This window comes from Giraffa tippelskirchi, chromosome X (genome assembly GCF_054371585.1).
Source record: "Giraffa tippelskirchi isolate mGirTip1 chromosome X, T2T-mGirTip1v1.2.pri, whole genome shotgun sequence".
NCBI lineage: Eukaryota > Metazoa > Chordata > Mammalia > Artiodactyla > Giraffidae > Giraffa > Giraffa tippelskirchi.
In genome coordinates, this window is record NC_137289.1 from 148530294 (window position 1) to 148544851 (window position 14558).

Here is a 14558-nt window from a genome sequence, read left to right on the forward strand (position 1 = left end):
CCTGCCTGGCCTGTCTCCTCTTATTGCGCCCAGCGCAGTTCTGTCCGTTCGCTCTTTTCTGCTCCTCGGAAAAGGGAAAATCCAAATACGCCAAAGCATGTGTAGGACCTGGGACCACTGGAGTCAGAAGCGAGGAGAAAGCCCACAAGTTCGGGGGCGCCTCCGTCCATCCTTAACCTGTTCTCACGTCCAGGTTTACGGGTCCCAGGCACCGACGCCCAGGCCAGCCCTTGACACCCAGGGCCGGGGCCTGCTGTTGACGCCCGATGGCGAGGGGGTGCTGGGGGGCAGGAGGGAGCGAAGGCGGAGCGCTGGGGAGCGGACCCGCCCGGAGAGGGGCGCACGGCCGGCGCTCTGCAGGCGGGCACGCTTCGGGCTCCCTTGGACCCGCCCATGGCCCTCCGCCCGCCCCGCCCACCTCTGTCACTCACTTTCCTCGCAGCCAATGGCGGACCGTCTGTCACCCTCGCCCCGCCCCCGGAGGCGGGGCCGGGGGGAGGGCGCGGGGCAGGAGTGGCCTGATTGAACTTTGCCAGCGGAGTTGCGGCGGCCGCGCGGTCTCCGGCGGCGGTGCGGAGCTGGGAGCCTCGGCCAGCGCCCGGCGCCCGCGCGCCCTCCGACCCGCAGCCATGGCGGCCGGGGCGCCCGGCGCGGCCCTGACCCTCTGCCTCTGGCTGGCGGCCTCCGGGGGCTGCCTGGCGGCCGGCTCCGGCGCGGCCGCTGCCCGGCGCTCGGATGAGTCGCTGGCGGCCGGGAGCGTCCAGCGCGCCCGCTGCGCCTCCAGGTGCCTCAGCCTGCAGATCACGCGCATCTCCGCCTTCTTCCGGCACTTCCAGGTACGCACCGCCGCGCGCCCGTTCCTCCCCTGGCGCTGCGGGGCACGCGCCTTCTAGCCTCGCCGCTCAAACTTCTCGCTCAGCGGCAGCCGGCCGGGGTCCGGCTTTACTCGCGGGGTGGGTTGTACCTTCGAGGGGAGGGGGTGGACGAGCCCTCCTTTGCAGCCCCTCGCCGGCTCCCGACCTAACTCCCTTCTTCCCCGGGAAAAACCAAAAGGCGGGTTCCTTTGGGAAGGGAGCGCGGTTTTGTGGCTTCCAAGGATGGGGTGGGGTGGGGTGCGGGCTTGTGAGTTGCCCCGGGACCTCCGCGAGGGACTGCGGGCGGGTGGCCAGTCCCCCCTCAAAGTCCCCGGGCACTCCGGGCCCTCCGCGCCGCGGGCAGAGCGAACGAGGCCCGCGCTCCGCTCCTGACTCCACGCGACCAGCCCCGGCGCCGCAGGTGCCCGCCGGCCGACACTTTTTTGTCTCTGTTGAGCTTTGCTTCCGCGCTCGGCGGGCCGAGAGCTCGCGGTCCACCCTTGGAGCCTCAGCCAGGGGGCACTTGGGTCAGGTCGTGTCTTCCAGCGAGTTTGTGTTGGAGAGGGGGGCGGTTACTGCCGGTGGCTGTGACCGCCCCAATTCGGAGCCCCAGAGCTTCTAGGTGTCGCCAGCGAATGGCGTGGAGACTAAGGGAAGAGATGGCAACGGATAAAGGACTTGGAGGCGCCGAGTTCGGATGTTCCGAGAGGACTCCCGGGGCCAGGATCTCTTCCAACCCTCGTAGGTTCTACCGGCTTGGGGGTAGAGGGGCGCGTATGGGTGTGTAGAAGGTTCAGGGGACAGGACTCTTGATGCCAGTAGATGGCTGGGATACTGGGGCGAGCCACAGCGGGGAGTGCCTCAGGGACCCTGGGTGCTGATGGGCACGCGGGAACCGCTCCCGAGCCGGCCTCAGGCGCGTCTCGCAGCCGTGGACCCAGCTGATCCGAGCGCGCGCACTCTGCAGTCATTCACGCGTATAACCTAATTCCTCTCGTGTGCTCGCTTCTCGCCCTCGCCGTCTCCTCTCTAGCCTTTTAGTCGTTCACCTGTTACAAGATCCCAACTTCTGGCCGCAGGGAAAACTGCAGCTCCCAGAAAGCGGCCGCGCGGCTCCTTGGTGGGTTTCTAAGCCGAGCCCCTCTGAAATAAACGAGGCGCCTCCCGCGCTTGCGCGGGGTCAAAGGGGCCTTCCAAGGGTCCCTGGGCACTACGCTGCGATGGAGGCCATCGTAATGACTGGAGTTTGGGACGAATCTCCGAAGCCTTTAAGCCCCGTTCATTCTGGCGTGAGAGCTAATGAAACCGCGCCGGGAATGGCATACGGAAAACTGAAAGTTGGGATGTTCACCGAGTGAACCCGCTGGCCAAGTCTACGCGCCTGAGTACGCGCGGTTCTGTGCGTTCTCAGAGAAGGGGCATCCGTGGGTTTCAGGGAACTTCGCGGTCTCCCTTGGTTTTTAGGAAGGGGGCCGGGGGAGTGGTCTCCTGCGCTGAAATCCCTCGGATACCCTGGAGAGGGTCCCTCCTAGCCACCTGGTTTCTTGCCCCCCTGCCCTGCCCTGCGTCACTCTTCCGAGGCGATGCCACCCTGTTGTTCAAATAACAACATAAAACAGCAGCCTGTTCCCAGGGAGAAAGACTATCTTTTCTTTTTCTTCTTCCCTTCCTTCCTTCTTTAAATTGAACTGTCAGTCGCTGTAATTTATTTGTTTTACAGTTTCAACGCCTAAAGAAACAGTGCAGATCAAGCCAATTCCCGTGAAAGGCTTTTCTTGTGGTCTCTTGGCATGATTTCTCTTCGGAAGAAAAAAACTGCTGACAGAATACACATTGCCAGACAATCCTGATTACATTTTAATTAGCTGGGGGTGGGGGGTGAACTAAGCTGCAAATTACTCAGTTAGGACTTAATAACTGCTGTTTCTGCAATCAATTGCAAAGCCATTCTTGGAGGTTTAACCCTAACTTGGTAATGCCTATCTGATTTATCTAAATTGCAGGGATTAAGCTTTCTTAAGATTTGAAAAGACAGACTCGCACTCCTTATAAAACCTCAAGCTTTCCTATCCCTCCCCCCTTTAAATAATTGGAAGGATGCCTCTCAGGCAGGGGGCAACTGCAGGTGGGATTTGTGAACTGGCGAGAAAGGCTGGGCTGGAGAAAGGCCTCAGAACAGTGCCTTCTATCAGGGACACCCCACCTACCCACCCACTTGTGCAAATAAACCGGAGCAGAAGCCTGTCTCTGATGCAGATAGTGGTTCCCAGTTTCTCCTGCGTGGTTCCTGCCCTGCTTGTAAGACTGGAGGAAGGTTCGCCCGCAGCCTTGAGGCCAGACAAGTGTGTGGACTCTCAGTTCAGTTCAGTTAAGTCACTCAGTCGTGTCCGATTCTTTGTGACCCCATGGACCGCAGCACGCCAGGCCTCCCTGTCCATCACCAACTCCCGGAGCTTGCTCAAACTCATGTCCATTGAGTCGGTGATGCCATCCAACCATCTCATCCTCTGTCGTCCCCTTCTCTTCCCGCCTGCAATCTTTCCCAACATCAGGGTCTTTTCCAATGAGTCAGCTCTTTGCATCAGGTGGCCAAAGTATCGGAGCTTCAGCTTCAGTATCAGTCCTTCCAGTGAATATTCAGGACGGATTTCCTTTAGGATGGACTGGTTGGATCTCCTTGCAGTCCAAGAAACTCTCAAGAGTCTTCTCCAACACCACAGTTCAAAAGCATCAATTCTTTGGCACTCAGCTTTCTCTATAGTCCAACTCTCACATCCATACATGACTACTGGAAAAACCATAGCTTTGACTAGAAAGACCTTTGTCAGCAAAGCAATGTCTACTTTTTAATATGCTGTCTAGGTTGGTCATAGCTTTTCTTCCAAGGTTAGTAGGTTGATTTACTTCAGAACTGGCTGCCTGTTTTTCTGGCCCTGGGGCCACATAGAAATGTGCCGTCTGTTATTAAAGAGTAAGAAGTGTTGTGGAAGGAACTAAACTATCAAATTTTTTCTTTCTCCTGTGACCCTTTTCTCTTGGCTTCTCTGTGGTGTTTTAAATTTGCTCTCCAGCGCTGTTCTCGGTAAAGAATAATTTAAAGATGAAGTCATTCACGTGGATTTCACTGTTCATCTTTCTCTTGTGCAGTGCCTGTGTTACACCCAAACATCAGAGGTTTCACTTGGAATTACCAGCAGTACACAGCTTGCATTTCCTGGCTCACCCCTCGAGGGCCAAGCTGGGGCCAGACTCAGAAAGGTAGGAAGGAGGCAGGGGTAGTGTTAGTTGCTCAGTTGTCCGACTTTTTGCAACCCTATGGACTGTAGCCCGCCAGCCTCCTCCATCCATGGGATTCTCCAGGCAAGCATACTGGAGTGGGTTGCCATTCCCTTCTCCAGGGGATCTTCCCGGCCCAGGGATCAAATCCGGTCTCCCACATTGCAGGCGGATTCTTTACCATTTGCGTCACCAGGGCAGCCCACCTCCCAAAGTGCCCTGTGTAGGGGTGTACCCAATGGGTGCCCCACAAGGGAATCTCGCAGGATGTGGGTAGACCATCATAGATACCCAGGGCCTGACTAGTACGCACACTAGCTCAGGCGTGGCACTCACCTGGCACTCACCTGCCAGCTGCTGGGCCAACGCGTTGCACCTTGTTTTAGCTAGATCATAGCTCAATTGGTAAAGAATCTGCCTGCAGTGCTGGAGACCCCGGTTCTATTCCTGGGTCGGGAAGACCTGCTGGAGAAGGGATGGGCTACCCACTCCAGGATTCTTGGGCTTCCCTGGTGGCTCAGCTTGGTAAAGAATCCACCTGCTGTGCGGAAGACCCGGGTTCGATCCCTGGGTTGGGAAGAGGCCCTGGAGAATGGAAAGGCTACCCACTCCAATGTTCAGGCCTGGAGAAATTTCATGGACTGTATAGTCCATGGGGTGGCAAAGAGTCAGACACGACTGAGCAACTTTCGCTTTCACTTTCAGAAAGTTAGGCTTCCCTGGTGGCTCAGTGGGTAAACTGTCTGCCTGCCATGTGGGAGACCCAGGTTCGATCCCTGGGCTGGGAAGTTCCCCTGGAGAAGGAAATGGCAACCCACTCCAGTACTCTTGCCTGGAAAACTCCATGGACGGAGGAGCCTATGGAAAGCAAAGAGAAGCACATGACTGAGCAACTTCAGGAAGTCGAGCCAGGGGTCTCCCCTTCCTCCTGCTCAACCTATAGCGGATGGGCAGCCCCCCAAGGGTGCTCAGACCTCCTCACCAGAGGCAGTTAGGTGCCTGCACCAGGAATGGGCGACCGGCTTAGTTCTGTGGCTTCGTGGCCTCTGGCTGGTTGTCCACAAACACAGCGTGCGGCTCCCAGCATGGGACGGGCATGGCCGCCACTGAATTGTGGGCACTTCCAAGCATGCACTTGCCCCCCAGCGTTCCTTGTGCCCGCTCTCCGGTTGCTGCAGGGGGCAGAGTGCGACAGTACTTTGAGGGGGGGGGGCGGGCAGGGAGAGGTTGAGGAGGACCGGGGCTCCAGGGGGCTCCCAGGAGTTAGGCAGCCCAGAACCTTCGCTGGAGAGGAGAGGGAGGTGAGTGGCCTCATTCCTGTGGAGGTCTCCAGGACGTGCTTCAGCATCCGAGCAGATTCCACATGGCAGAATGCAAGCTCAGAGATGAGATCACTGAGAATTCCAATAGGGTGGTCTTGGGGCGATAACCCGCAAGCTGCAGGGCTCTTTCTGAGCTTGAACCAGGTGCACAAATCTGTGTCCCTGGGGCCAGCCCTGGTTTGGATTGTTCAACCCTTGGAAGCGGTTTCGCCCGCTTGTCCTGGGGATTATTCATAGGCTGTCCTTTGTGTTCAGAGATCTGATATCTGACGTGTTGACTTGGGAGTAACCTAGCCCTGCACTTATTTTCTCTGTGCTGTTCAGTCGCTCAGTTGTGTCTGATTCTTTGTGACCCCGTGGACTGCAGCACGCCAGGCCTCCCTGTCCATCACCAACTCCCGGAGTCTACCCAAACTCATGTCCATTGAGTCGGTGATGCCATCCAACCATCTCGTCCTCTGTCGTCCCCTTCTCCTCCCGCCTTCAATCTTTCCCAGCCTCAGGGTCTTTTCCAGTGAGTCAACTCTTCCCATCAGGTAGCCTAAGTATTGGAGCTTCCTTCACTAGAAGAGTCAAGAAGAGGTACACTAGGCCTGAAAGAAGCTCTGTGGTTTTTTTGGTGAATCTCATGTACCCTGCGAGTGACTTCCTCGCTTGTGCTGGGATGTTCCTGGTGGCCACCCCGCCTGTCTCCCCAGGTTCTGTGCATCATGGCAGTGATGAAGCTGAGTGTCAGAGCCTCGCAGAGAAGAGTCCTGTCACTGAATATTAGCAGACCTGCAACCTACCCTTTCTATGCCTGGGTATTCTCAAAGGAGGTGCAGCAGACTAGGGCTTGAGGAAAAATAGCCCGAGTGGAATAAAAGAGTCTGAGCGAGTCTATTTCTTGGCCGGATTTTAGGACCTGATGGGGGGAGGTGGATGGAGTCTTGGAAGATAAGTAGCGTAATGCTGGTGGCCTTGGTCCTGGGGCTGTAGGATTTTATTAGTGCGAAGAGATTCTTGCTTAATGGGACATTATTCACTCTTCCAAGGACCGCTGAGAGCCTGGTTTAGGTAACTGATTAGAGATCAGAGGCTTTCTTCTAGCAGTAATTGGAAGCTGTTTGTTTTGGCCAAAGAGAGAATAGTGCTGGTGATTAGCTCATTCCGTGTAGAGGACCAGCCTCTGCTCTCAGAAAAAGTAAGCAAACAATTAGCGCATCGCAAGCCTACGGCAGCCACAAATCATCCCCAGGCTGGCGGAGTTTTGAAGCAACGGTCTTGTGGTGAATATACTCAAGTCTTGGTGTGCCTGCTGGGCCTGCAGTGAGATCGAAGTGACATGCTAGAAAGTCTCTGGGAAGAAAGGCCATCCTCAAGTTTCACCTTCATATTTCCTGGTCTGGGTCGCCGGAGCTCTGGCGGTGTCTCCAAGAATTTCTAACTTTGACCCAAACTAAACATTAGGTTGCTTGCATGCTCAGTCATTCAGTTTTGCAGCTCCACGGACTGCAGCCCGTTGGACTTCTCTGCCCGTGGGATTTCCCAGGCAAGAATACTGGAGTGGGTTGCAGTCTCCTCCCCGCTCCGGATCCAGGGATTGCACCTGCGTCTCTTGGGTCTCCTGCATTAGTAGGCAGATTGTTTACCACTGGGGAAGCCCAGACATTAGGTTATGCATGGCAAATTTTCTTGCTTCTAATAAAGTGTTTCTCACTGAACCTGATTTAAAAGTCTTATCTTATTGTGACTATTATAGAACGTTATAAAACTACATTGGAAAATATTTGTGGACTTACTGATTTCGTTATGCACTGTATCATTAGAGGAGAAATACATTTATATATTTTATATATTGTGTGTAGTATATATCTGTATATATTTCAGTATATTATCTGTGGTGGTTCAGCTGGTAAAGAATCTGCCTGCAATGTGGGAGACCTGGGTTTGATTCCTGGGTTGGGAAGATCCCCTGGAGAAGCGAATGGCCATCCACTCCAGTATTCTGGCCTGGGGAATTCCATGGACTGTATAGTCCATGGGGTCGCCAAGAGTTGGACACGACTGAGCGACTTTCACTCACTCACTCATATTAATAAAAAACATACATGTATGTATGTTTAGAGACTTCCATTTAAAAGTTAAACTTAAGTTCTTTGTGCAGTCATTCCCGCTCTAAAAAAATTAGGTTATTATATTTTTTAAAAATAGATTCATCAGATTTCATTGTATAACCCCTCTTGGTGTGTTTCGGTGAATGGGCATACAACTTTCAGGCTAGGTAAAGAAACTCAGCAACACTGTCAGCGGGCACTGCTCGTATTAACTCAGAAATGGAGAAGTCTCTACGTGTGACTTGTTTTTGCCTCCCAGAAATCTGACTCTTAAACGATTTTGAGGATTGGGCTTGGGAAGATGATCAGTGAAGCATATCCGTATTATCGACAGATGTTTTGTATCTGAACGGTAGTACTGGGGGAGATAGCTTATGCCACTCCGTCTAGTCAAGGCTGTGGGTTTTCCAGTAGTCATGTATGGATGTGAGAGTTGGACTATAAAGAAAGCTGAGTGCCGAAGAATTGATGCTTTTGAACTGTGGTGTTGGAGAAGACTCTTGAGAGTCCCTTGGACTGCAAGGAGATCCAACCAGTCCATCCTAAAGGAGATCAGTCCTGGGTGTTCATTGGAAGGACTGACATTGAAGCTGAAACTCCAATCCTTTGGCCACCTGATGCGAAGAGCTGATTCATTGGAAAAGACCCTGATGCTGGGAAAGATTGAGGGCAGGAGGAGAAGGGAACGACAGAGGATGAGAGGGTTGGATGGCATCACCGACTCAAAGGACATGAGTTTGGGTGAACTCCGGGAGTTGGTGATGGACAGGGAGGCCTGGCGTGCTGCGGTTCATGGGGTTGCAAAGAGTCGGACATGACTGAACGGCTGAAGTGAACTGAACTGTTGGGATACTTTGTCAAATTATTCCGTAACTCCGAGCCCTGTTGATGCACTGTCTGAGCGCCAAGCCCCGATTCAGAGTTCTGAAGTCAGCCGCCTTTCCACATTTCTTTGCACTCACCCTGGACTCCATATTCTGAAAGTCTGGTTGTCTGTCAACATATGGCATTTATTAAGTGTGACCTGGTTTTTGCTCTTCCCATTAATCAAAGAAATCCATAAGTCCTTCAAACTTCAGATCAGCATGAGGTCACTGGTATTACTGAAGTAGACTGATAAAACGGATATTGTCGACCTTGTAGTTATTTTTTGCACCGTCCGTCCAAGGAGAATGTGTAATTTCCTTTGGCTTCCCTGAAGCAATGAATGTGGATAGTAGCCGTCTATCGCATCTCAGGAGATGCTGTTTGTGACCTCCTGGCCCCCAGTCCACCGCCCCATGCTCCCCCAGCCCCTGACCCCTGGATCAGCTGCTAATAGCTTACAGCTGTTCCCCCTTGGAGACTGACCTTTAGCCCCGGGGCACCGTCTTGCCAGCAGGGTAGCGCATCCTCCTTCCTTGATGAGGGCAAATCATGGTCATTGGCTCACCGCAGGGGGGATCTGGGAGGCCAGCCCTCTTGCTGGGATCAGCTCTGGTTCAGTTTATGCTCCGCAGCCTTGCCGTGAGGCCAGGCTTCTCAGGGCTCTTCCCCAGAGGGCATGCCTGCTCACCTCTGTCCTTCCCTCGCCTTCCACTGAGAGCTTCGCCCATCCTTCACGTTCACAGAGAGCCCCCTTTCAGCCTCCACCTCCAGGAAACCCAGCCTCAGACACCTCCCTTCAGGTACCTCTTCTAATTCAGCCCCTTCCTCTTGCAAGTTACACAGAGAGCTTGATTCTTATCGGAATGATTCATTCAATCACGTACAGATAATAGACAGTAGAAGTAAAAATATGACCCAGTTTTCACAACTCTCAGTTCAGACTTTTCCCCACTAGCCCCTTTATTGTTTAATGTTTATTTTAGATTGAAGTATACCTGACTCAGCTCAGTATACTTGAAGTCTGCTTGGCTCAGCTGGTAAAGAATCCGCCTGCAATGCGGGAGACCTGGGTTCGATCCCTGGGTCGGGAAGATTCCCTGGAGAAGAGCAAGGCTACCCACTCCAGGATTCTGGCCTGGAGAATTCCATGGACTGTGTAGTCCATGGGGTCGCAAAGAGTCGGACACGGCTGAGCGACTTTCACATACTTGACTTACAATGGTGTGTTAGTGTCTGCTGCATAGCAAAGCGAGTGGAGTATGCATATACATATATCCACTCTTTTTCCGATTCTTTCCCCATGTAGGTCATTACGGAGTATTGAGTAGAATTCCCTGTGGTGTACAGTACATGCTTGTTAGTTACCCTATTTTATATAGAATAGTGTGAGTGTGTTAGTCCCAAACTCCTATTTGTCTCCTCTCTCCCTTTTCCTCTTTGGTAACCATAAGTCTGGTTTCTAAGTCTGTGAGTCTGTTTCTGTTTTGTAGCCCACTCTCCCCTTTCAAAAAAAAACAAAAACAGTTAATGCAAGTTAAAAATAATAATCGTTCTACATCAGGAAGCACTCAGAGAGTCAGGACATTTTCTGTTATTTGTTTTAGTTTCTCTCTCCTGATGATTTCAGTGAAAAGTTTAAAATCTTGATCCTAATACATAAGCATATCATACTTCTTCACTGCCTGTGTGAAATACACACACACACATCACGCCTCTTCACAGCCTGTGTGAGATACACACACACACACACACACATATATCATACTTCTTCACTCCCTGTGTGAAATACACACACACACACACACACACATCATGCTTCTTCACTGCCTGTGTGAAATACACACACACACATCATGCCTCTTCACAACCTGTGTGAGATACACACACACACACACACACATCATACTTCTTCACTCCCTGTGTGAAATACACACACATACACACACACACACATCATGCTTCTTCACTGCCTGTATGAAATATGCACACACACACGTAAATCATATTTCTTCACTGCCTGTGTGAAATACACACACACACACACACACATATATCATACTTCTTCACTCCCTGTGTGAAATACACACACACACACACACGTAAATCATACTTCTTCACTGCCTGTGTGAAATACACACGCACACACACATATCATGCTTCTTCACTGCCTGTGTGAAACACACACACGCACACACATACACATATCATGCTTCTTCACTGCTTGTGTGAAATACACAGACACACACACACACTAACATACCGTGTTTCTTCACTCTCTGTGTGAAATACACACACACACATATCATGCTTCTTCACTGCCTGTGTGAGACACACACACACACACACACACATATCATACTTCTTCACTGCCTGTGTGAAATACACAGACACAGACACACACACACACACACCGTGTTTCTTCACTCTCTGTGTGAAATACACACACACACACCCACACATCATGCCTCTTCACACCCTGTGTGAGATACACACACACAGACATATCATACTTCTTCACTGCCTATGTGAAATACACACACACAGACACACACACACTGTGCTTCTTCACTCCCTGTGTGAAATACACACACATGCACACACACATGTAAATCATACTTCTTCACTGCCTGTGTGAAATACACACGCACACACACACATATCATGCTTCTTCACTGCACGTGTGAAACACACACACATGCACACACACACATATCTCATGCTCTTCACTGCCTGTGTGAGATACACACACACACACACACTCACACACATACTGTGTTTCTTCACTCTCTGTGTGAAATACACACACACAGACACACATCGTGCTTCTTCACTGCCTGTGTGAAATACACACACACACAGACACACATATATCATAGATCATACTTCTCCACTGCCTGGGTGAAATACACACACACAGAAACACACATGTATGTATATATATATGTGTCTCTGTGTGTGTGTTGTTTCTGCCATCTGCAGTTGGTTGAATCTGGAAACGAGGACCCCATGAATATACACATGTGTGAGCACACACACACACACACACACACACACATAAATACATATGTATCATGCGTCTTCACTGCCTGTGTGAAATACACACAAACACACACACACATCTATGTATATAAACGTAGCTGGCACTGTGTGTGTGCTATTTCTGCCATCTGCAGTTGGGTGAATCTGGGAATGAGGACCCTGCAGAGAGAGAGGGCCAGCTGTACTCTGCCACTGTGTATGAGACTTGAGCGTCCGCAGATTTTGATACCCACGGGGGTCCCAGAACCCCGCAGTTCTCAAGGGACAACTGTACTCTGAAGCCAGCTTGAGACAGTGTATGCGAGATGGACAGCAGATAGCATCAGGGGACATCATTAACCTCAGTACCCCTGGCAGCTCTAAGAAGATGGCAAGGAAGACCAGTTAGTTCAGATATTAGGCAGCTCTGGATTTACTCAGCAAGCGACCGGGGTGCCATGTCCCCCCAAGACCTACTTGTGGTTGTTTAGTCACTCAGTCGTATCCGACTCTTTGCAACCCCATGGACTGTAGCCCGCCAGGCTTCTCTGTCCATGGGGTTCTCCAGGCAAGAATATTGGAAGGAATTGCCATTTCCTCCTTCAGGGGATCTTCCTGACCCAGGGTTCGAACCTGCGTCTCCTGCATTGGCAGGCGGATTCTTTACCGCTGAGCCACCAGGGACTCAGGGTCCCCTTCATATCTTGAAAAGACTTTATTTACATGCTTGTGGTTTCAGAGTGGTGAGCTGAGGCGTTCCCCCAATGGTGGGACAGACAATTGGATAAAAGTGGTCATCCCTGAGAGCCAACAAGTAAAGAGAAATTGATGCAAGCCTTGTCTATGGCTCATTTTCATGTACATTTCAGACCGCAGATGCTGGATCTCTTTCTCCCTTAAAAAAAAAAGTGTGTCACTTTAATCACTTGCATTTATTTCAGCTGATATCGATGGATTGCTGCAATTTCAGAGATGAGGCTGTAAAATCCTGAGGGATTTAGAGTCTGGTATAAGAAGTAAGACTTGTAAACAGATCATGGCAGTCCACGAGGGAGGGGCTGGGGAGAGTTATTTGTGTGAGATCTCAGAGGAGGGGTCCTGTTGCTTGAGTGGACGTTACCCAAGGGAGATGATACGAGCTGTGCACAGCCACCGTGGGCTCCTCCAACACAGAATAGCCAGCGTGAGTCAATGCAGAGGCCTACAGGAATGCGGTCTGTCTGCTGGGGGCCTCTTGGTGGCTTGTGATGGACAGGATACAGCGTTAGCCCACCCAGCCAGCAACCAGGCGCTGGGGACTTTTGGTGAGAGCTGTTACAAAGCGCAAGTCCTTTGTTCTGCAGGACAGGTTGAGAGCAAGTCACCACACTTAGCGATGTCTTCCTGGTTCTTGCTCAGCTGATCGGGTTGAACCTCGGGCTCCACAACCAGTTGCCCTTAGGCTATTGAGTTGATTTCCTCTGGAGATCCTTGCCAGCGACCCCTGAGAAAAATCTCCAGCTGAGCATCACAAGGAAAGAAAGGACTACCTTTCCCCTCTCCCTGAGGTCATGCTTTGGCTTACAGTAGGATCCCAGTTCTGAACTGGTGGGGCTGGACCCAAAGCAGAATCTCTGCTGAACGACCGAGCCACAGGTTAGAAGGTTATTTGGCGTTCGTTGTTTTTTATGCAGTCTTGGTGTTGACAGAGTTCAGTTCAGTTCAGTCACTCAGTCATGTCCAACTCTTTGCGACCCCATGGACTGCAGCACGCCAGGCCTCCCTGTCCATCACCAACTCCAGGAGTTTACTCAAACCCATGTCCATCGAGTCGGTGATGCCATCCAACCATCTCATCCTCTGTCGTCCCCTTGTCCTCCCGCCTTCAATCTTTCCCAGCATCAGGGTCTTTTCCAGTGAGTCAGTTCTTTGCATCAGGTGGCCAAAGGATTGGAGTTTCAGCTTCAACACAAGTCCTTTCAACGAACACTCAGGACTGATCTCCTTTAGGATGGACTGGTTGGATCTCCTTGCAGTTGAAGGGACTCTCAAGAATCTTCTCCAACACCACAGTTCAAAAGCATCAGTTCTTCAGCTCTCAGCTTTCTTTATAGTCCAACTCTCATATCCATACATGACTACTGGAAAAACCATAGCCTAGATGGACCTTTGTTGGCAAAGTAATGTCTCTGCTTTTTAATATACTGTCTAGGTTGGTCATAACTTTTCTTCCAAAGAGTAAGTGTCTTTTGATTTCATGGCTGCAGTCACCATCTTCTGTTGACAGAGTAGTTTCACATAAAATCTCTCTTTGACCTTCACAGCAACTCTTTTGAGGTCAGGAGCGTCATTTTGATAGGTAAGACAACCGAAGCCGTAGGAAGGTGAGATAACCAAGGCTTCATGGCAGAAACTCAAGCCCTAATTGTCACATTGCCAGACGTTTATACTAAATGACCCACTTCTCCACATGTTAACAGTGAGAGAAGACAGAGTTAACATGTCAGCTGTAATATCATCAGGGGTCGCTGAGTTTGGGGGGACATGGATTCATTGCCTCCTGGAACCACCATTGCATCACAAAGTATCGAAGTGAAAGGTTGTTGGTGTGATAGAAGAAAAAGATATGTTAAAAATATCACTCCATCAACAACATCCCCTGTGGTGCCCTAGTCTACCCCAGTCCTTCCAACCAACACAAATCTGTCACACGCAGTTTTTATCTTTCAAGTAGCTTAGATTCTGGGAACCCCGCAGAAGTGTCTTGTGATTCCTGCCTGCAGAAGAATTATTTTCTACTAGAGAGAGAGACCGATAGACATTTATGCGAATAGTTGTGGAAGTGAAGAAAGTATTATAATCATTAATCATCTTTTAAATCTTTATGCAGCCATTTGACAGACAATTGTAATTTCTTAGATGAAGACTTTTCCCTGATAAATTGAGTTTGTGTGTGTGCATGTTAAGTCGCTTCAGTTGTGTCCAACTCTTTGCGACCCCATGGACTGTAGCTTTCCAGGTTCCTCTGTCCATGGGGTTTTCCAGGCAAGGGTACTGGAGTGGGTTGCCATTTGCTTCTCCAGGGGATCGTCCCGACCCAGGGGTCGAACCCGTGGCTCTTATGTCTCCTGCATTGGCAGGTGGGT

At 51.1% G+C, this 14558-nt stretch overlaps 1 protein-coding gene across 1 annotated transcript in view; it reads left to right on the forward strand.

Annotated features, from left to right (window-relative positions):
* Positions 1-516: 516 nt before the first annotated feature.
* LOC145536926 (anosmin-1-like) overlaps positions 517-14558 on the forward strand; it is a 196064-nt gene continuing 182022 nt past the window's right edge. Inside the window, exon 1 of the mRNA XM_081567231.1 lies at positions 517-836. Within this exon, the coding sequence (XP_081423357.1) occupies positions 630-836 (207 nt within the window). The 5' untranslated portion in view covers positions 517-629. The remainder of the gene's footprint in view (positions 837-14558) is intronic.